Source organism: Adiantum capillus-veneris, chromosome 9, assembly GCF_014529385.1.
Source record: "Adiantum capillus-veneris isolate H3 chromosome 9, ASM1452938v2, whole genome shotgun sequence".
NCBI classification, from domain to species: domain Eukaryota; kingdom Viridiplantae; phylum Streptophyta; class Polypodiopsida; order Polypodiales; family Pteridaceae; genus Adiantum; species Adiantum capillus-veneris.
The window spans coordinates 17,003,453-17,026,725 of NC_140939.1; the positions used below are offsets into that span (position 1 = coordinate 17,003,453).

General features: G+C 40.5%; 2 protein-coding genes across 3 annotated transcripts; both read left to right on the forward strand.

Moving 5' to 3' along the window:
* Positions 1-2,284: 2,284 nt before the first annotated feature.
* LOC147450171 (uncharacterized) lies at positions 2,285-3,874 on the forward strand. 2 transcript variants are annotated; one of them, XM_086519468.1, is made up of 4 exons: positions 2,285-2,522; positions 2,675-2,826; positions 2,910-2,979; positions 3,204-3,874. In XM_086519468.1, exons 2-4 carry the CDS (start codon positions 2,689-2,691, stop codon positions 3,278-3,280), a joined length of 285 nt encoding a protein of 94 aa, XP_086375594.1. In that variant the 5' UTR covers positions 2,285-2,522; positions 2,675-2,688; the 3' UTR covers positions 3,281-3,874. The 2 variants fall into 2 exon arrangements, 1 of the variants encoding a protein (XP_086375594.1); XR_015189099.1 differs by lacking the exon at positions 3,204-3,874 and having other exon boundaries at positions 2,287-2,522; positions 2,735-2,826; positions 2,910-2,957.
* Positions 3,875-4,272: 398 nt separating this feature from the next.
* On the forward strand, positions 4,273-8,802 carry LOC147450172 (plasma membrane ATPase 2-like). The gene is made up of 9 exons (XM_086519467.1): positions 4,273-4,417; positions 6,113-6,280; positions 6,377-6,615; positions 6,700-6,732; positions 6,835-6,916; positions 7,010-7,090; positions 7,230-7,287; positions 7,398-7,405; positions 7,770-8,802. Exons 1-9 carry the CDS (start codon positions 4,408-4,410, stop codon positions 7,907-7,909), a joined length of 819 nt encoding a protein of 272 aa, XP_086375593.1. The 5' UTR covers positions 4,273-4,407; the 3' UTR covers positions 7,910-8,802.
* The last annotated feature ends 14,471 nt before the right edge of the window (positions 8,803-23,273 follow it).

The window sequence follows — 23,273 nt, forward strand, 5'->3', positions numbered from 1 at the left end:
TGGGACAATTGAACGTGATAAGTTTGGACTTAGTGTGAGAAGCTGTAATGCGAGGCCAAAGCATGAATGTTATTGTTTGATTATCATTAATCTTTATTCTCTCTCAATTTATAGAGGCAAAAGGATATGTTGTATCTTGATGTTGAGCTCTACAAATGGGTTTCAATTGTAGAGGCTAAAGCATGAATGTTATGTGATCAGCATTGACTTCATTCTGTTTTTCTTGTACAAAGGCAAAAGCATGGATGGTATTGATCAATTAACAGTTGACTTTTTTTATGGTTTTCTTGAATAGGTAAGCAAGGAGAAACTGGGTGGGATGAGACAGCCCATTAAGATTGGTTTCTTGCACATGAAATTGATTATCATGACTATCATAGGCAGCCCATTAAGACTAGTTTCTTGCACATAAAATTGATTACCCTAGTGATCGACATGTATGCCAGATGTAGTGTGCTTGAGAAAGCACAAAAAGTGCTTAAGGAGATTTCTGTCCGGAATGTCGTCTCTTGGAACACACTGCTCTCTAGATGCAATCACCTATGCATGCATCTTGAATCATGTGGCTCTACACAAGATGCTGATATGGACACAAAAATTCATGATGATATTGTTAGTCAGAGGGTATTGAAAAGAGATGTCGTGCTTGGAACTTCCCTAGTCGATATGTATGCCAAATGTGGTGCACTTCGAAAAGCACCAAAAGTTCTTCAAGATTGAATTTGATAAGGCTTATGATTGTATTTTTCAGTCTCTTCATGATATAGGAGTTGGGAAACTTTTTATTAAGTTTGTCCAAGTTATCTTTGGCAATGCTTGTGCTAAAATCTCCCTCACTGGTGATCTTATTGATGTCTTTCCTATGATGAAATCCATTAGACAGGGATGCCCTATTGCCCCTTATTGTATGCTATCTGCTTTGATGCATTGGGACGGCTGGTGCAGACAGAACTAGAGGCAGGCAAGATAAAAGGTATCCCACATCTCTAGTGCTAGCAAAGACCTCTACCTTCAGCAATTTGCCGATGATACAAATGCTATGATGAGGTAGGATGAGACATCTATTACTACCTTTTGGAATTGCCTACATACCTTCTGCACTACCAGTGGATCTGTGATAAACCATCAAAAAATTGGATATAAAGTTTCCAAAGGAGATCCTCGAGCTGATCAAGGATGAATAGAAGATGGTCAAGTTTCCAGTTGTATCTAAAACAATATGCATGAGTGCACCAATCCATTGTTGTTGGTTAGGTCAGATCCATAGCAAAATTAGGGTATACCCAATAGTCGATTGCTACTGGGGTGTCCATGGTAGCTTCTTCATCTACTTGGTCTCACTATTTCTGTACACATGAGTTGCAAAGTGGGTGTTAGAGGTATGACATCTCAAGTAAACTTCTTGATATAAACCCATTATTTATTTTGGCTTTTAGGGATTTATTTTACTTATTTGTGGGTAGGAATCAAAGTCTGAAGTCGTGTCATAGGTAGGCCAAGGTTTTTCACCCAAGCATATCGTTCCTCACTTGCAACCACACATCATTTCTAAATTGTGTCAGTACACTATGAGTTGCAAAGAGGGTGTTAGAGGTATGGCATCTCCAGTAAATTTCTCGATATAAACCCATTATTTATTTTGGCTTTTAGGGATTTATTTTACTTATTTGTGGGTAGGAATCAAAGTTTGAAGTCGTGTCATAGGTAGGCCAAGGTTTTTCACCCAAGCATATCGTTCCTCACTTGCAACCACACATCATTTCTAAATTGTGTCAGTACACTATGAGTTGCAAAGAGGGTGTTAGAGGTATGGCATCTCAAGTAAATTTCTCGATATAAACCCATTATTTATTTTGGCTTTTAGGGATTTATTTTACTTATTTGTGGGTAGGAATCAAAGTCTGAAGTCGTGTCATAGGTAGGCCAAGGTTTTTCACCCAAGCATATCGTTCCTCACTTGCAACCACACATCATTTCTAAATTGTGTCAACAAATTTCTATGGCATGGCCAACCAAGCAAGACTTGTTTTTTCTAGTTGGGTTTCTCTGTCTTTGGAAGTTATTGTGACACGTACGACAAAAAAAAACCTTGCTTAGAACCTTAGAAGGTAGAGCTAGTGCTCGAAAAAAAAGTTTTCCCAAAAAATTGGCAAACCTACAAATGGGAAGCAATAGCTGTAAGTTGACTAAATTTGAAGGTTTTCTCACGTTCAAATTCAAATTTAGAGGTCAATCTCAAAATTTATAGGGGGATTACACTAGGACATTTGCCGGGGGACACAGTTCAACTTCAACTTAGAGCTTGCGATAGTGGCCGGACACACTTATCAAGAAGTGCGAAACCTGTAGAGCTTAACGCTTGAGCAGTGTGGCGGGATTGAAGATGTGGCGGACTGCAAAGAAAGGACCTACGCTTTAAATTTCCCGATTACCGTGACGCAGGTCAGCAAGCCGCAAGTTATGAGGTGTTTTTGATTCTGCATCAGTACCATCTTTGGCAAGGTTGACATTACTGCTACTGTGTGAGTACCCTTGTCTCCTAGCTTTGCCTTTGTTTCCTTTGTTTGCCCTTAGGAAAGCACATGTAGTTGTTGATGTGGAGCGCGTGTATTGTAGCATATGTTCACCATGGCTGATGCAAGGAAGCTTTGGATGTTTTAATTCACTGTGACAGCCTGCATCACAATCATGGATGTCATATCTTACGAGAAGCATGCATTGTCATGCATTTCAGAAACTCGAGAAGAGCTGAGAAATAAGTACCCTGAAGATCGCGGTATTGTAAAATTCGCGCGGGGGTCCTATAGAGTGAAGGGAATTATTCAGGTAAAACAGACTAAGAAACCAGGAGATGAGGTCTTCTTTGGTTCAACGTGCAAACATGGCGAGATTGAAGCAGTTTGCTACAGGGGTACATACTTTCTTTGGGAAAGCTGCTCATCTTGTTGATCGACAAACCATGTTGGCCATTTCCAGAAGGTCAATGATCTCCTGTCACCATATAACTTGGCACTTGGTTGCAGATTTTTCATATGCTTTTCTAATGCAGTTCTGATATTTCAATCCCTTTGCACCTATTGGTTTTTCGACTTGTGATGTCTTAATTAAATTGAAAAGCTTCCAGAAGGACACTAATGGCTGTGCAATGCAGAACTTTAGTTTTGTAAATAATGGCCTTGAAAATATTCCACGTTTTGTGGAAGGTCCTCAAGCAAATAGGGAATTTCTGCATAATCTCCATCGCGATCGTCATGTACCCGGTACAGAAAAGAGCCTATAGAGAGGGGATCAACAATCTCCTTATTGGTGGAATCCCCATTGCCATGCCCACAGTGCTTTCTGTGACAATGGCCGTTGGTGCTCATCGGCTTTCCCTGCAGATAAGGTTGATCCTAAAAGGAAGTTTTCATGTGTTAATGCTTGAAATTTTTAAGGTTTATCACGACTTTTACATCAGGGCGCTATAACAAAGCGTATGACTGCCATTACAAAAGACGTGGATAGAGATATGGTAGTTCTGCTTGTAGCGAGAGCCTCAAGAATTGAAAATTAAGACGCCATTGACACAACTATTGTGGGGATGCTTGATGATCCAAAGGAGGTACTGTCGAAGCCTGGATACAGCTTATATTGTTGATGCCACTCCATCTGTACCCATGCTTATGAGATTATGTTCTTTGCTCTCTCAAGGCGCATGTCAGGCATTTTTGAATCTTGAATAATTAGTTGCTTTGGTTCATCTGTCAGGTTTTTTTGAATCTTGAATCTCTACTGATCATTTCTGAACTTCTTGGCAAATTAGTTCTCTAACAATGCATGCGTTCTTGATACTGGTCTCTGCTTTATATGCATGCAACACAATAGTGACTTCAGTTTCTTTGCAGGCAAGAGAAAATATTGAAGAGGTGCATTTTTTGCCATTCAACCCAGTAGACAAGAGAACAGACTTAACTTATATAGAAAATGGTCGTTGATTCAGAGCTAGCAAAGGTGCTCCCGAATAGGTATAATATTATTACTTTTGATTGTGTGCTCTAGCTATGTGACCGTAATTTCAATCCCTTTCTGACATGTATTGTGTGTTTAAAGATCCTAGCATTGGCTCATATAATTGCCGTCAGATAGAAGCAAGAGTGCATGCAATGATTGATAAATTTTTATAGCGTGGATTGCGCTCTTTGGCAGTTGCACGTCAGGTATAGTAAGGACCATTAATAAGCATGCTTTCAGTTTGTCCCATGAGGCATATAAGGTTTACTTTTGTGAAAACAGGAAATATCTGAAAAATCTAAAGACAGTGAAGGAGGTCCATGGAAATTTTGTGGTCTACTACCTCTCTTTGATCCCCCTCGCCACGACAGTGCAGAGACAATCAGTAAAGTGTTGAATCTTGGAGTGAATGTCAAAATGATTACATGTATTTTTCTATCGTTGAATTCTATTGTAAGTTAGATAATTCTACTGCTACTGACGGCAGTGAAATGATATATTAACGTCTTCAAAAGGCCAAAATGACCTATGAGACCATCAGATACAAAGTGGTGAATCTAATACATTGTCTGAAATTCAAGTACAAAAAGTACTGAAAGTACAAAAAATGAAAACTGAAAATGAAGTGTGAAATGTGAAATGTGTAATGTGAAAATGTAGAATAGGCCCTCAATGACAATTTGGGTGTCGTGCTAGAATGCGTCTGATCCTCTGTTGGAGTCTCCGTCGATGGAGTGTGCTCCTGTGTCTCGGTCGTGGTCATCTCGATCTCCCGAGCTCAGTCGCCCTGTCAATGAGGGTGCCTCTGGTATGAATGCGGGTACAACCCTGTGTTGTTGGTTGGTCTCTTGGCTCCCTCGATCCAAAGAAGTCTGTGATCTGTCTCTGCGATTGTCGTACTCCATGTCTCCCCAACAGACTATCTCTATGTCGGTGTAGCTCAAGTAGATATAAGCCAAGGCATCTCTGGTCGTGATACATCATGACTCTATCTAGGGGTCCAAAAACCTCCCTGAATAAGCAATGGAAGCGCCCTAAATCTCGACTCAAAAAGAGCTGATACAAATCACGTTCCATCTGGGCTAAAAAGGCCCGCTTCTTCCGTCGCACTAAACGTCGAAGGGCAATCTGAGACTGTCTATATGTAATGACTCCAAGTATAAGCTCGCTCTGAATCTGAACTCTCATCTGTCCTCGCCCTTGGTAGGGTCCTCGCCCTCGACCTAGGAGCTTGCCCTCTTGACACAGGACCAGCAGCTTGCCCAGGCTTAGCAGCTCGCCCTTGACCAGTCGCCCTTGACCAGGTCCAGCAACTCGCCCCTCGCCTGTCGACCAGCAGCTTGCCCCTCGCCCAGTCTAGCTTGTCCCTCATCCAAGATCAGCAGCTCGCCCTCGCCCAAGACCCTCGTCGAGCAGAGAGAGCTCGCCCCTCGTCCCTCGTCTCAGCCAGCTCGCCCTCGCCTCAGATTCCTGCTCGCCATCGCCTCAGATTCCTGCTCGCCTTGAGAGAGAGAGAGAGAGAGAGAGAGAGAGAGAGAGAGAGAGAGAGAGAGAGAGAGAGAGAGAGAGAGAGAGAGAGAACTGTCGAGCTGATTTCTGACGTGCGATTTAGGGTTATGAGCAAGTGTCTGCTGTGCGTTTAGGGTTTGATGACCACGAGGCGTTGACCTACAGACCTGTGTTTAGAGTTTTTAAACCTTGCGAGCTATCTATGGAGGCTCCTTTTGCGATATATTGCTGCTTTTGCTACACGCACTGGCTGTGCTAACCCTAACTGCGCTGCACTGCTGCTGTACTGAGTGCACCTACCCTTGATTCCACCTGTAGAACACAACCTACAGCACTTGTGCGCGAGTCACGGGGGCATCGGCAAAGGGAATGTTCCATAGTCAGGAGGACATTTGGAACTGTGTTAGAATTGTGCACAAGAATGAGCAAGCACTTGAATGAAGTTGGGTTCAGAGGAAACTTTGAGAAAAAACAAATGATTTCTGAGAAAGAGGGTTGCTTTTCGAGAAAGAAGATGCTTTTTCGCAAAGAGGTCTATGCTAACATTGCATCTGTGCATGAGACTAAGCTTCCCATCTGTCAAGACTTGGAAAAATCGTGTTCTGGTTATCAGGTGACCAACTGGCAATTGCAAAGGAGACTGGCAGAAGATTAGGCATGGGCACGACTAACATGTACCCATCCTCTTCATTATTGGGACAAAACAAGGAGGAAGCCATTGCGTCTGTACCCATAGATGAGCTCATTGAAAGAGCTGATGGGTTTGCTGCAGTTTTTCCTGGTAAGTGACTCAATTTATTTGGTTGTGAATGGTTATTACGTTTCAGTTTTCTTGATTTTGCCACTTGACCTAAATATGTCCAACATCAATCAACAGAACACAAGTATGAGATTGTCAAAAGACTGCAAGAGAATAAAAATATCTGTGGAATGACTGGTGACGGTGTTAACGATGCTCCTGCATTGAAGAAGGCAGATATAGGGATTGCTGTTGCAGATGCAACAGATGCGGCAAGGAGTGCATCAGACATTGTTCTGACAGAGCCAGGGTTGAGTGTCATCATCAGTGCGGTTCTCACAAGCCGTGCAATATTTCAAAGAATGAAAAATTATACAGTAAGCCATTTTAAGAGTCAGTCCTCATGAATGTTTGTACATTCTTTTCTGACCAATTGCATTAATTTTTTACTTGGATTTCAGATTTATGCTGTCTCCATTACTATCCGCATAGTGGTATGGTTTCATCAACTCAGTATGCATTTTATGCAAATCTTTATCAAGACATCTGTGTCCATAAACAGTGCTTAAACATTTTCTATGTGACTTTTATTTCAGCTTGGCTTTCTGCTTTTGGCCTTGATCTGGAAATATGATTTTTCACCTTTGATGGTTCTTATCATTGCAGTTTTAAATGACGGTGAGAGTTTGACGTTGTCGCTTGTGAAGGGATAAGGGTTCTTTTAAAGAGTCCTTTTGTAATAATTGTTTGGCCGTGCACTCGAGTGAATAGGTACTATCTTGACCATCGCCAAGGATCGAGTGAAACCCTCTCCACTACCTGACTGGAATTTGCGAGAAATTTTCATGACTGGTATTGCCCTGGGGGACATATCTGGCTGGACAGACTGTCATTTTTTTCTGGCTTATCAAAGAGACAAGCTTCTTTACAGTAAGTGATAGATTCCTCTCAGCTTGTCAATTAAGTTGATTCTGGTTTCCTTCTGTTTCAGGATCACTTTCATGTGAGACCGATTGGGGTGACGACAGGCATCTTACTTCTGCCGTATAGTTGCAAGTCAGCATTATATTCAGCCAGGCTCTGATCTTTGTCACCAGATCACGAAGTTGGTCTTTTCGAGAGAAGCCTGGATTATACTTAGTGATAGCTTTTGTAATAGCCCAAGTGGTATAGCTATCTGAGCTTGCACAATTCCGCCGCCTTATGTGATTTGTTAAATTGATTATTCATGTGAATTATTATAATACAACTACATAGATAGCATTTTGTGGCTACAACCATGTAGGAGAAAGAAGAATTTCTTACTACATGGTTAGTTAAAACTCCCATATAGCTATAATATTATGGCTACAGCCATCTAGGAGAATCCGAAACAGACTAGTAAGAAATTCTTGCTATATGGTTACTTAAAACACCCATATAGCTTACAACCATATAGGAGTATTCTCATTATTACATGTTTGCACTCTTACTAGATATGTGTATTCAGTCTAGTAATTTGCCTAGTAATTATATTTTTTTTGCTATATAGAAATGCGTCCAAAGCTCCTTGCAGCCACAAGCTCCTTGTGCTTCTGCTCAGCAGGCTCTGAGGGTTGGCATCGCGCATATGTATCTACTCAGTGGCTGGCATTTCTTATAGCATGCTCTGTCCGCTCCAAAGCTTGCTAATCAAGCCATACTAGTTCTCTCTCTCTCTCTCTCTCTCTCTCTCTCTCTCTGGTCGGGCATTTGGTTTGGCTGGGCTTTAAAATGGAGCTTATGGAAAGCCTCAAAGTATCACGAAGCAAAATTGGCACGAAGAAGCTCGCAGTTGACGAAGACTTAAACAATAGGCAGCAGTATGGAAAATATTCCCTGCGCAAACAACTGTGGATTCTATGGCATTCCACAGACCCGCAATCTCTGCTCCCGCTGCCTCCACGAATATCTGGTAGCTGGTTGTTCATCAAGGCAAGTGCCCGACGAGGCAGCGCCCGATCAGCTGCACTCTCCCACCTCGACGGAAGCTCATCACATTGGTGCAGCGCCTCGACCTGCCACGGAGGACCAGCTCCTGCGAACGGCAGAGGATCAGAAGGCGAGGGAGAAGTCGCCGGCACGCTGCCAGGGCCCGAGCTGCCACAAAAAGGTGGGGCTCACAGGCTTCCGCTGCCGCTGTGGAAGCGTCTTTTGCTCCCGGATCAGCACGCCTGCCCCTTTGACTTCAAGGCCCAGGATCGTGCTGCCCTCGCCAAGGCCAACCCCGTAGTGCGCGCTCCCAAGATCTGATTGTATGAACAAACGATCCTCACAATGCTCGGCCAACCGCTCATGGGCCCGGATGTCCCATATTGCATTGTTCTTGTACCCAACCCTAGTGGCCCACTGGGTAACCCACATGGTTCTTGTACCCAACCTTAGTGGGTCGATGCTATATCAAGCAAGAGACAACTCCACCATTTGCTCCGAGACCTATGCTATGTCAAACCCAGAAATTGTTCTCAGTCAGCTCCTATAATGTCTCATGTAACTAGCCTCTACAGGGTTAATATGAATATAGGAAAACTATCAGAGATTTTATACCTTTAGGTATCTAGGTCGTGCAATTATTCTCTCTTTTTCCATCTCACATTCTCTCTCCCTCTCTCTCTCTCTCTCTCCCTAAAATGTTGCAAGTATTATCAGCTTTAAGATTTCCAAATTTCTCAACTGGTATCAATGCCTGCTTTCTTGGTCCACCATCTATTAACACTAGTTTGGTATCAAAAAAGACACTTTAGTGTCCTTTTTTCATGAGTTTAAATAAAATGGTACATGAAATCTAGAACACATCTCAAAAAATGCTTTTGCAAACTTAAAAAATGTTATTCAAAGTACTCATAGAAATTATAATCCCTCACTTTTGATCATAATCTAAATAGTAACTACACTCATAAAAAGAACCTACTCAAAACAGCATTCGATGTTTCATTAAAACTCGTACTCTAGGGTAAGAAACAAATGAGCAGGGTGCATGCAATAATCCGTGGTAACTACTTATATATGTGTTTGATATTTTTGCAATTGTCATGTGAGAAAAAAATCCTTTGTGACTAAAATTAAATATAGAAAGTTCTGTGGGTCAAATATGCAACGTTCACAAATTCAACTAATGATCACAAAAAACATTTAGTTAATTTAAATTTACAATTTCTTATGAGGCATATATACTAGATCTATGACTCCATTACATAAGGTGATAATTTTTAATGGTTATGCAAGCCACATTTGGTGTTTTATGGCATATCAAAAAAACTCTGTATGTTGTAATTATGTTATTTTATTTATCAAATATAAGCCTTAAAATAAAGTCCACTTTTGCTTTTTTTTGTTCATCTCACTTATTTGTATACAAATGCCTCATATGGACACAATTGGGAGATTTATATACACATTTTCATTAGTTTTTCATAGCAGTTTGTTTTTTGCAGGAAATTACGTAATACAAATTTTTTAATATGAGGTTAAATTACAAGATGCCTATGAGTTTGAACCCTTGAAAAATGCTTAGTTGATGGGTATTGACCTATAAATACATTATACACCTTAGGTTTTGTCCCATACCCTCATCATGTTAATGAAAGAGGCCTTGAAAGACCAAAATTTTTCTCTTTGTCAGCATTTTCAAGATTTTTGTGTTTTGATTATAACAAAAATCTAGTCTCATAATTAGGTTATGAAGCTCAATTTCTTGCTATAATAAGTTTTTTCCTATCCATACACCTTGAAATCTATGAAAAATCTTATTTTGATGAGAAGTTATATTCAACTTATGAAAATTTTGTTAAAACTACACTAAATTTCTTTGATTTTTCATCTTAAAATTTATCGTTATAATCTTAATTTGGTATTAATTTTGGCAAAAGTAAAATTTGACTATGTTTTTCACTTCATAGCTGACCTAAGATAAGAATGTGACCTATGAATTGTTTTTCTAGATTCACCAAATAATTATGACAAGTTGCTAGAAAAACAGGACACTTTAGTGTCTCAGGACATTTGAGTGTCCGATTACAGAACTAGTGTTAACTTCCCCATGCTTACTATCATTACACACTAGGTCAATCAATAGTTAATAAGCAAGGCATCGCAAAAGCTTCTAGAGAACCTTTTAAGCTATTGGTTAAAATTGAAAACTTTGTTAGCACTAAACTGGTAACACCAAGGCACATAAAAGTGTCCTTGCTAGGAAGGCAAGGCAATCCTCTTGAGTGTGGAAAGAATGGTGCTAGTCAATGGAATGTGTCCACGAAGCACTCGAAGGGGGGGGGGGGGGGGGGGGGGGGTCACTATATGTGAAATTTATATATCGAGTGCATTCAAGGACTATTTATAAAACCCCTTCACTATGAAATTTTTATCTTTAGATTTTTTTTCAACATCATTTTTTAAACACCATTTTGTATGTGAAAATGGGATAACATATAGAAAAAATAATCCCTAATGTTGAACTCATTTGATAGGAATTTTTTGTAGATACAACACATGGAAATTTCAAAGACATGTAAATTGTATACTTTGGTGAGCGTATAACACATGGAAATTTCAAACATGGTCCTCTCTTGAGTGATGACTACATTGCCACAATGAATTCAATAAAGATGGCTTCAGCCTCAAGCAAGAGCTCAACTAAGCAAAGGTAGAAGATATCAAGGCAAAATCATAACAAATTTCTATCAACTTACCTAGTGTGTGACTTGCCCCATGGATATATTGCATAAGAAAAACACTACAAAGTTGCTTTGAGAATCACTATTTAAATTTTTTTTTTCTTTAGTACCATGTCTACTAAACCGCATGTGGATATATTCTAGTATGTGGTGCATATATCATATATATAAAAAATATGTTGGATCTAAGTTACATGAATATTTGGTGTTTCTAAGTATTGAGAGTGACACATAAAGTATTGTGACAAACAAAAATCATTTGACATAGGGAAAAAAATCATTCAATACGAGTGGGTATGACAAAATCATGCTGTAGATGGCGGAGACAATCTCACTGGGTGGGAACCGGCTCCTATGAGACGAACAATGGATCAGTCAGTAATTACCACTGCAGTTACCACAGTAATTCCCAAAGCATATAAATAGGACCCATTACATTGTAATTGGGTTGGCATGAGTCGTGGGCATGAATTTGTCGGCTGTACCTCTGCTTAAGCTTTTGATTCATAATCCTTAGCCCTGAGTTGTTCTTGAGCTACATCATCTTTATTGTAATCTTTCATCTGTAATCATGAGCCCAAGCATGAGCTAGTGACTGACACTGAGGCTCAGGAGGAGCATAGTCAGGCTGATGAGGTGCAGGACTCAGAGCATTCTAATCAGTCTAGTCGCAGAAAGGCAGAAAGGGAAGCACGCAAGGCTAAAAGTTCTCGGTCCAGGCAGGGGGACGAGGGCGCCAAACACAGTAAAGGAAGTCGCCACATTTCCAGTAGACAAGCCAGGGAGGACACAGAAACTAAGACAGAAGCAGATATTAATTGGGATGCAGATACAGACAACTGTAAGAAAACTCCAAAGCGGCGTCCAAACTCTAAGATGAGAAGTGGAAGGACCAACTGTGATTGGCATGATTACACATCCTCGTTGAAAATCTCTTTTTTAGTATTCAAAGGAGGCAAGAAGGATGATCCGTATGTTCACATCTAAGCTTTTGGGGAGTATGTAGAGCTGAAAAATATTGATGAGGATGACTGGGGTGAATACTTTCCGCAAACGGTGAAGGAGGCAGTGAGAAATTAGTACTACCATTACCCGGCTTGCCAGCTTAGATCCTATAAAAAACTACTTAAAGCTTTCAGACTAGAATATTCTGACAACAAGGTGATGAGGATATTCTTTGTGAACTAGACAAAATTAAGCAGAGGAAATTGTCAGTCCGAAGCTATGTTGAGAAAATCAAGGAGCTGACAAGGCAGCTGCAAGCATTAGGGGAATTTTGAGGTCATTTTTGTGCCTTTTAGCGTGTAGAGAGAGAGTGGTCTCAACCAATGGTTGAAGAGCTTCCGTTACGGAACCTCTATTTTTGAAAACTCACAAAAAAAGCAAATAGTCTATCTTTACCGCAACTTTGAGCTGGTAAATAGCAATGTAAACAAGTAAAAGTGCAAAGGCATTTAATAGCTGTCACTTTTAGAAAGATGTACTTCTCATATTATATTGTTTTCATTTTGCACGTTGCCATCATAAAACAACGTTTGGATTATATCTCATGATCTTTTCCAGTTTTGAACCGTTTTTTGCACATTATGCTTATTCTTCTCTTGAACTCAGACTAGACTTCTCTGCTCATTTCTTTTTTCACCATGGAATCTTCATCACGATCAAAACGACCAAGAACTTCCATTGAAGCCATTATCACTTACAACACGACTGATCAAAATGGACAGAGTAGAATTTTTATATTCATGCCCATTGTAGTTTCTATAGACTTTAGACTCAGAAAATCTAGAACAATGTTTTCAGTGAAGACTTTAGACTCAGCAAATGTACTTGAATTTGTGGATGAGGGTTGGAACACCAAAACAGTGAATGGAATCACTTGTTATGTGCAAGCTGGCTCAATTGCTTGCAAATACATGATAGGGACACAAAACTTCATTATGTCATTTTATTACTGAAGATGGCACTATGTTGGTGGTCAGCTAACTCCACTTGATCAAGACATGGAGGACTTCATTGACAACCCAATAGAAGACATTGATATATGGGTAAACAATGAGCATCTGTCAATTGTAAAGATAAGAGGCATGTGTAGCTTACAACAATTGAGATTGGACCTGCAAAATGATGAAATTGAACTGCCCACAACATTCTGCTTTCAAGTAAATGGTAGAAAGGTAACTATTATGCCTAAAAGTCTCTTGTTCTCTTATTGGTTCTTTATTTAACTTTGACTGTTTTTGTAGATATCAAAAAGGAATGAAAACAGGCTACAGTGCAAGGACATCTTGGATGGCATTGTACATTTGGTGCCTTAAACATCCTTCAAGGCAATTTTGTAACACATGCCCTGCGAGGATCTTATTTTGTATCACATGACCTACAAGGATCTTATTTTGTATCACATGATTTAAAAGGATCTTTATTTTGTTATTGAAATGCAACTTTTTCAAACATCCAATGATTTGATTTTGTAACAGAGTCTTAAAACAAGTATTCAATTTCAAATATTTGCACTTACATACAAGGGTCCATACAAGGGCCAATTGGTCACAAGTGGGCTATAGAATAGACAATTGGATACAATAGAGAACTGAGAAGCTTGATACAAGTGGGCTACAATAAGCTAGAATAGTTTTTTGGTAGGAGTTTTCCTGTCCCTAGGGGACTTCCTTAATGGGGTTGGTGCTTTTGCAGGACATTTTCTTTTTGAAGTGGGCTCTTTTGTCCTGGGAGATTTTCTTTTTGAAGTGGGCTTGACTGGAGGGCTTGAAGGCTGCTTCCTCTTTCTCTTATCATCCATCTCTTCACTTGCCTTTTCTTGCTCACCACTCTCTTCTTCATCTTCCAGCTTTGCTTTCCCCTTCTCTTCAACATCATCATCTTCAAATACCTCTTGCAGTTCTCCATTTGCTTCAATCATATACTTGATAATCCTTGCTCTTGTCAACCATAGCACTCTCTGTTGATCTATACAAGGCAATAGAAAGCAAGTTTTAGGAACAATAAAATGAGAAAAAATACAGCTGGCAAATATGAAATATGCTATACTTCTATATCCTGATTGTCATTGCAGTATATGAAGTCCAAGAGGAGCTTGGAATTTGTCAATACCCTCCATCCACATGAATGGCTTTCAGGCTGGATTGGAACCTGCAATTCATTACATGTATTTTTGGGAAAAAATCTTTGAGGATAATCCATTGAAGTGAACAAAGCATAAAGAATTCCAACCTTCACCACTACAAAATGGATGTCATTCAGCATCTATAAATCTTATAGTAGCACTATCCAAAATTCTTTATAAATGAGGTTCTGCTTTACTAAAAGTATGTGCTTATGGTTTACAAAATGTGTCTGCTGCTATACTTACAATTTTGCTCGACCATGTACTCCAGCAAGAGAATTGACAAAGTAGCATTTTCTTTTCACAATATCAATTGCAATTAAACTCCAATGTGAGCTATAAAAACAAGCCTCAGTTAGCCTTCTAACGTGAATTAGCAAATTCTCTTCACAAGGTGTAGGTAGAAAACTTACCTCTCATGATAAGGAATCAAGAAAAATTCACAGATTTCCAAGTCCACATGAGTCAACCACTTTGTGAGCTCTCTAATGTTTGTCTCTGTCCTGAGAAATTGGGAGATAGCAGGGTCTAAAATCTCTACCTTTTGTTGAAGGTCTGGCTCATATGAATGCATCATTAACCTGGTAAAGAGTTCTTGTTATACAAAGAGTTCTTGCTATAAACAAAAATACAAAGGAAAACAAAAACAACCTAAGGCATGTGATAAGGAGTGGAGAATTCATCTCCTTGGTCCAGTCCTTGAGAATTTCCAAGGTCTCAGAGTCAAGTGAATTGTAATCCTCCCTAGGATCCTCCCCACTGAATAGAGTGACAACAAAACCAGTAGGATTGACACTCCTCAAGAGGGGCACTGGCTGAGGTTCCAACAGGTCAAGCTCCTTTCTCTCTGCAATTTCCTTGTCTTACTTGGCTCTCTTTTTCCTTTTCTTTTCCTCTTCTTCAGTAATATCAAAAACTCCTACTTCAGGCTCCTTGGGCTTCCTCCATGGAGGAATGTTGAGAATATTGAATGCCTTTATATCATGCATAGGGACAGGCTCCAAAATTTTTGAAAACCTGTATGTCAGCCTCTTAAGAGTGATCATGTCTTTGTCCATCAGAGTAACCCTATGGGCATGAGCTGCACAAATATAGGCATCTTGGAAAATCTCAATCATAAAGTCCTCAGAAGCCTCCTGGATACATGCCAATGCAGTACTAGTCCACCTCATGGAAATCTTATACTCCTCTACAACTTGTCTGCACAGTCTCTGGAAGGGCAGTTTGGGAATTGCAAGATTGATGGCCTTTATGGCCTTCCTTATCTCTCTTAGACATTTGACCCCCTGCTTGAACTTTCTCTTTGTAAGGAGAGGCTTAAGCTGCATAGGCTTGGAAGCTTTCCTCTGATGTGTATCTTTCCTTTTGCTTGTTTTAGGGTCGGGTAGAGAAGAATCCTTCCTCTGAGATTTGGTCTTGTTTGTGCCAGCAGAGGTTGGTTTGCCAGGATCTTTAGAAGTGGATGGTTGGTTTGGTAAAGTACTAGCTGAAGCTTTGCTAGGCTTAGGAATCTCTTCTTCATCTTTGGATAGAGGCTCATCAACTTTCCTTGCAGTCTTCTTGGTCCTTGCCATCTTCAGAAGGAATAGGAATGATTGTTGCACAACAAACAACAAACATTAGTAACAAACAACAAACATTTTTTCCCTATTATGACACCCCGTGCGGGATAACCATAGCATTGGAAGTTTCCACCTTCCAAGCGGCTCGCGACCGAGTGACACCCCGTAGGCGAAATAGCAAAGCGAGAAAAAAGTTCACACATACAAAGATCGCGCACGGGGTGACGGGGTGACGATTGTTCTTCTTGGTCCTTGCCATCTTCAAAAGGAATAGGAATGATTGCTGCACAACAAACAACAAACATTAGTAACAAACAACAAACATTTTTTTGCTATTATGACACCCCGTGCGGGATAACCATAGCATTGGAAGTTTTCACCTTCCAAGCGGCTCGCGACCGAGTGACACCCCGTAGGCGAAATAGCAAAGCGAGGAAAAAGTTCACACATACAAAGATCGCGCACGGGATGACGGGGTGACAATTGTTCGGGTAAAATTGGGTTGTGAAAGCGCCGCAAGAATCGGATAATAGCACAGCAAGAATCGGGAAAAATTGGGCAAGAATGTGCTCGATTTGAGTGCTTCTCGGGCTTGTATAGGGCGCTATGCGCAACTCCCTAGGTGCACAACTCCCTAGGCGCATACTAGCCGTTGGGCACAAACTTAGAGGCGGAAACCGCTTGGCACACCCCCCGAGGCGGCATTTTTGGCCATATAAACAACCTACCCAACCCACTTTTCCGCTCATTGTCCTTCACAAGACTAGAAATAAAGCCTCCAAGCGACACCCCGCGACACCCCGTGCGCGAATTTTGAAGGTGTCGACCGCTTACCCAGGGACACGCCGTACGCGAATTTATTGAGTGCCAACTCTCTCCTCACCCTCACAGCTCGCATAGCAAGTGACACAATTTTTTGTAATTCTTTCTTTCTTGCTTAGATTTACAACTTGCATACTTGTTTGTAAACCATTATTAGTTTTTTGCATTATTAAGGAAGGGTAGTTTATTGATATATTTTAGTCATAGAAGAAATATATTTCTTAATGTCATGTCTACTTCTTAATGTCTTGATGGACTTCTCTTTTCTCTTTCTCAGACATTTGTGGATTGTCCTAATGGATACAGAGGATATGCAAGAGACCGCTGATGAGAGGCTGATGTCTTTTCTTTACAAAGTTAATGAACTTGCAAGATTTCAAAGTGTCAAAGAGATTTTTAATGATGCCTTTGAGCTTCAACTACTTGTGGATGGCTTCTCCACACAAATTAGTGAATTGATAGAGATATATACAGCATTGACCAAAGATCACAAGCTTGATAATCTTGTTCATTTTCTTGATATATGCAAAGCAGGTAGCTTGGCAAGGACAGGTATTGCAAAGAAGTGTTCAAGCCTTCATCCAGACTGGAAAAAGATCATAAAGCCTTGCAAATTTCATGGTAATATGCATTGCTAGTTGGTAGAGTATGGCCTTGGACTTATCATTTTCTTCAGTGTACTCCCAACACCAGAGGGCAAACAGATTCCAAGCAGATTTCTCAGGCTGAGGAGGACCAGGAGGAAGAGGAGGAAGAGGAGAGGGAGATGGAGTTCCATGAAGAGGAAGAGAAACTACAAAGCATTGAGATGTTGGACATTGCAAAATTTAAAGCAGAAAACATCACTAAAGTGGAGAATGTTGACATTGAGGATGAAGATGTTGATCCTTTGCATTGCACAACAACATTTTCCACATACAAAGTTAACAAAAAGGAATATGTTTTGCTGAATGACATTCAACATCTTTTTGATCTAAGGGAAGTTTTGGCTGAGTGGGGATGTAATGACATAGGATTCATTGATTACTCTTCTTGCCCCTTAGCAGTCTTGGACACAGAGGCAGAAAATTTTATTGACAGCTCAAGTGTTGGAAAGCTTGTGCAGGACATTGTTCTGAGATATGAGCAACAGGGTGTACGTTTTGAAGAGGAGTTCAATGAGATCCAAAAAAGGCTTAAAATAGAGCATATGGGAGAGGAAAAGACCAGAGATTATGAAGTAAGGGCAACTAGATCCATGGATATATGGGAACCTGCCTTTTTTGAGGAGGATGAGTCTCCTAAGGTATGTTTATGACCATTTTGCTTTGTCTAATTAATGTGCCAAACAATTAACCAAGACATATTTTTGCAGATTGAAATACTGGACACAGACAAATTCCTTGGTAGGGGGAAGGGTTCCAGACCATTAAATTTAGGAAGGAACCAGAGCTTGGGACACTTTATTGGGAAGCTCAACAAAGAGACTGTCATTATATTCCATAACAAGTTTACAAGAGAACCATTGCTGCCAATGCTTGCAATTAAAGCACTTGCAAAGGTTGTTGGTTCATATCAGCTTCCTCCAGGGTTAGAGAAGTTAATATTGGTGGAAAAGGAGGAAGCCATCAGAATTTTTGGATTCTTCCCTGGACTTATTGGTTCTAGAGCTGGTTATTTTGCCACAATGGCATCCTATGTGCTTGCCCACATCCTATGGGACCTCATTTCTTGATGTACCTTCAAGACCATGATCTTTGATGGCATTGTAGAGAGCTTTCCACTGGTTATACTTCACATTGGATGAACCCTTCTTGGCATTTACCTTTCCTAGTTTGCCATGAAACCCTAGGAAAGCTCTGGCCTTCACACCACCAACAAAGACCTTTCTAGGCACATTGTTTCCATTTGAAGATCTCTTCAGGTCTGTTTCAATCTTAACCTTATTGAGTTCACATTTCGAAACAGCTTGCTATAACCATCTCTGCTAATGCCTACCTTATCCATAGTATATTGCACATCCTCCTTGTCCAAGCAAGAGCTCTACAAAAATCCCTCAATGCACTGCTCCTTTGCCTTGTTAAACTTCTTCTCTGTGAAAATCTTTTTGGCAACCTTGGGAGGTAAAACATCACAATAATGTTTAGCTGCCATTTCCATGTTTGATGCAGAGTTTGGTTGTAGCAAAGTCCTAAATCAAAAGGTACAAAATTAACTGATTATTGATCTTGTCCAAATGACACCAACAAAATAAACAAACAGTGATCAACTAAATTAAATCATTTAATAAAGAACAGCTGCAATAGGGTCTTAATAACAACCTAACAAAAAGATTAACAACCTAACAAAGAAAAGTAACCTACGCATATTAACAAAGAAAAGTAGCCTAAGCATATTAACAAAGAATAGTAGCAACTTAACAATATAAAATAAGCATATATACCTTGCTGCTCTGATTCTCCTGCTGCAACCTCCTCCACCACGTCTCAAGGCTTCAATGTTCTTTGACTTCTTTTCTCTTTGTCTGTTTCCTAACATTGTATTCTTTCTTCTAGCTTGTTTGAGCTGAGTTTGTAGCTTTTCGTTGCTCTCTTTACATTCCTCAAGCTGTTGTTTAAGAGTATTTATCATTTGTTTGGCCAAATGATCTTCTAACTTAAGAATATCTCTCTCTACCGCAAGACTCTGTGTATAACCCACAACCCTCTTTGACCATCACCCACAAATTTTATCAAAGATGAACAATTTGATAATGGGGAAGTGCTCTTTGTCATTGGGTCCACTGGATACAATCTTCCATCAGTCCAGAGATCAATGTGCAGAGGTGTCCTCGTCCAGAGATCAGCCGCATTGCTTCAAATATGGACGAGGACACCTGTGCACATTTGTTTCTCTTGCGCACTGGACAATATTCTTCATTTAGCTCAATGTGTAGATGGTATAAGCTTCTCTTCTCCATGGAAGTCTATTAACAGTATTTGTTAGAGATAGTACTATAGAGAAAAGCTCTGCAGATACGAGGAAGAAGACGACACAGAAAAGGTTTGTTTCAGCAAGTGAAATTTTGAATTTTGGGCCAGAACTGACGTTTTCGTTAGTTTTGGAGGGAGTATTTTTTAGAATACTAAAGATCCTAGAAAGATTTGACAATGACATGTTTCCGCGGAGGTAAAAAGGACGCAAACTCACCTTTTTACAAACATTTCACTATTTTTTAAATAAAGTATATATTCTCTCTCTACATATTCTTACAGGGCACAAAAGTGACCTCAAAATTCCCCTAATGAACCACCATCAGAAAAGCGACTGTGAGCATGGTTGTTGAATGGCTTTCACAGCAAGAAGCTTAGGGAGCAGGAGGTGCCAGCACCGACGAAGAAATTCAATGATTTGGTGCAGCGAGCCCTGAAGCTGAACAACAAGCTAAGAAGGAAAAAGGTCATAAGAAGATGAGGTCCAGTAGTAGCAATTCTTCTACTGATAACTCGGATTCAAGCGGAGTTTCCAACAGTTCTGAGAGTAGCTCCAATGAGAAGACCAAGGATAAGCATAAAAAGGAGTCTTGAGCTAGGAAGATTGAAGAGATGGCTCGGAAAATTGCAGAGATTAGCCAGACGAGACAACTAGTGAGAAGAATGGAGACTTGGTGTTCAAATGTAAATCTAAGGACCATGTTTCCAACGAGTGCCCACAATGTACTTATTGTAAAGCCTATGTCCATTTATGGAATAATTGTGGCATTAGAATTCATCATTTCAAAAAGGGCAAAGACTTGTCAGTAGTGGCATTTACCAATGCCGAACCAGTAAGAGTGGAAACTGCCAACGCTTCTCAGCAGGAGAAACTAGGTACCAGTGGTACTGGTCCAAGGCGTGATAGATACCAAGAGGGTACTGGCCGGGGCCGGGGGCGTGGTAACTTCCAGAGCCGAAGTCTGAATTGCTATACTTGTGGAAAGTATGGGCATTTCGCGGCTCAATGTCCAGACACACCTGGGACTCTGGCTACGAGGTGAAGGTACCAGAGCTAGTTCCAGTACGAGCAATTATATGAAGCAAAGGAGTAGTGATTGAGGAAATCCCAGCGATTCCAGAAAAATCAGTCACTACTGAAAGCAACAAATGGGCTCATCAGAGAGAGGTATGGAAGGCCAAGGGTAAATAAAAGGTGGTTGATGAATGGCAGGAGCAGAGAGAACTAGCGACGAAAATCATAGAGGATTTACCCAAGAAGTTTCCAGAGCAGCCAGAAAGTTCTGAAGCACGGGTCATTCAAAAGATACCATCCCAATCTACTGAGACAGACCAGTCAAAGCTTGGCATACCTGAGAGCATGCTAGCTGCAGTACAAGGGATGATTGAAGAGTTGGGAGTTGATAGAGGAGCTGAAATCACTACAATGAAGGAATGGAATTGTGAAGATATTACCAGTTCTTTGAGCTTCAACAACAACTCTGACCATGAGAAAGAGGAAATTCATGTCAAAATCTGTGATAGAATCCAGAAACTCACCGTGGAGTTGGAAGACATTAGAAGAACTTTGCCTGAAGCAGTGAAATTCATTGGACAATGAAGGAAGACTGAGGCGGAGGCTTGAACAGTTGACTTGGGGGCTGTACGAGATAATGAAGTGCCGCTAAACCAGATAGATTACAAAGTTCGAAAACAATGGGAACCACTTTCGAGTGTCATCTTGGATGGAGGAGCAGGAGTAAACATCATGGGAGTACATCTTCAGCAGAGGATGGGCATGACAAATTTGAAGCCAGCACCTTTCAAAGTGCGGATGGCAGATCATCGAGTAGTGCAAGCTACTGGTATGATTGAAAATATGCCGATACGAGTGGGAAAGGAGAAGTTCAAGACCATTTTTCTAGTTCTCAATGTGCAAGGAGCATATGGAATGCTACTAGGGCGCCCATGGTTGCGAACGGCACAGGCTGTTCACGACTATGCTAATCAAACTCTGACTCTACAAGGGGCTAATGGCAGAATCTAGATTCAGACAAACAATACTTGAAGCTGGAGAAAGGAGCTGAGACCTGAAGAACTATGCCAGAAGTATAAAATCAAGAACATTGAAAGGATGTTAGCATCTCTAAATATTTTTCCCTCACCAGAAATTGATCTCAATGCAGTTCTATTGAAAAAGGAGCAAGCTGACAAACAGAAGAAGTAGTTTACAGATCAGTTTATTGAACTCAATTTAGGAGAATGATCAGTTGAGTTAACTGGAAGGTTGAAAGGATCAATTGAATCCAGTACGCCAGATGAGCCAACACATTCTGGGGAGGACACCGCAGATCAGAACATTGATTTGGAACTCAAAGGGTCTTCTTGGGATTATGCTGAAGAGTCAACCAAGAGAAAAGGCGACGGGCCTAACTGGTTACTCCAAGATGACCAAGAGATCGAGGAATGGAATCTAGGCTCTGAAGACAACCCTAGAATGATCAAAGTTAACAAACATCTCAGCCCAACAATGAAGGAGAAAGCACGCAAAATGTTCCAGCATTACAAAGATGTTTTTGCCTAGGAACACACTAACCTGAATGGGGTGGATCCAGAGGTCTACCAGCACAGGATACCACTAATTTGGCACTGAAGCCAGATGCCAGGCCAGTAAGACTGCAACGGTATCGAATGAATCCCAATTATGCTAAGAAGGTCAAGGAAGAGATTGACAACCTTCTCAAAGCTGGGTTCATCACTGAAGTAGCCTATAGCGATTGGTTGTTTCCTATTGTAGTTGTTCCCAAAAAGAATGGGAAGTTGAGAGTATGTGTGGATTATAGGAAACTCAAATGCTCAAACCATCAAGGATCCATTTCCATTGCCTTTCACAGATATGTTGCTTGATGAGATTGCAAGGTATGAGATGTACAGTTTTATGGATAGATATAATGGCTACAACCAATTACAAATTGCTCCTGAGGACCGGGGGAAGACCACTTTCATTACAGAGTGGGGAGCATTTATGTATTTGGTAATGCCATTTGGCCTATGCAATGCACCAGCCACTTTTCAGCGGTGTATGATGGAGATATTCAAAGAGTTTCTTCATCGGTTCCTCGCCATATTCATGGACGATTTCACTGTATATTTAGTTGAGGAACAACATTTACTATTATTGGAAATGGTTTTTAAGCGCTGCTAGAAGAAGTAGATTTGTATGAATCCATTTAAATCTGTTTTCCTAGTCTGGAAAGGATAGCTACTGGGACATGTAGTATCCCGCAATGGAATAGAAATGGCAAACGACAAGATCCAGTGTGTTCAGCAGGCCAAGGCGCCTAGGAATGAATCTAAGTTAAGTTCTTTCTTGGGATATATTAACTTTACAGAAGATTTGTGCATAAATTTGCCTCCCAAACTTTACCACTGTATGAGCTCACAAGGAAAACTAACAAATTCAATTGGATTGCTAAGTGTGAGGAAAGTTCCTAGAACTTAAAAAGTTCCATTATCAGTAAACGAGTCCTTCGGAAACCAAATGGATGTTATCTTCCATGTACATGTGGATGCTTCGGGGCTGGCGATAGGGGCGATACTAGCCTCGCCAGATGGAAGGACTGACTATCCTGTCTACTTCGCCAGTCGTCGCAGATTCAGTCAGGCTGAACAAGGTTATAGAACCAACTAAACGAGAAGCTCTAGGGATGGTTTTCAGTGCTTCAAAATTCATGCATTATTTGCTAGAGGCAAATTGTTTCATTTCTATGTGGATCATCAGGCTCTCTTATTCTTGATTAATAAAGTCATTATTCAAGGCAGGCTAAACGGTGGATGATGTTCCTTATGGAATTTGAATTTTGGATTTTTCATAAACCTGGCAAGAACCACTGTGGCGCTAAT

Coding starts and splice junctions, on each gene's coding strand:
- LOC147450171 (XM_086519468.1), top strand. CDS start 2,689: ATGGATGTCATATCTTACGAGAAGCATGCATTGTCATGCATTTCAGAA. Junction 2,827..2,909: donor GAGTGAAGGGAATTATTCAG/GTAAAACAGACT, acceptor AGTTTGCTACAG/GGGTACATACTTTCTTTGGG. Junction 2,980..3,203: donor ATGTTGGCCATTTCCAGAAG/GTCAATGATCTC, acceptor GTTTTGTGGAAG/GTCCTCAAGCAAATAGGGAA.
- LOC147450172 (XM_086519467.1), top strand. Junction 6,281..6,376: donor GTTTGCTGCAGTTTTTCCTG/GTAAGTGACTCA, acceptor ATCAATCAACAG/AACACAAGTATGAGATTGTC. Junction 6,917..7,009: donor CATTGCAGTTTTAAATGACG/GTGAGAGTTTGA, acceptor TCGAGTGAATAG/GTACTATCTTGACCATCGCC.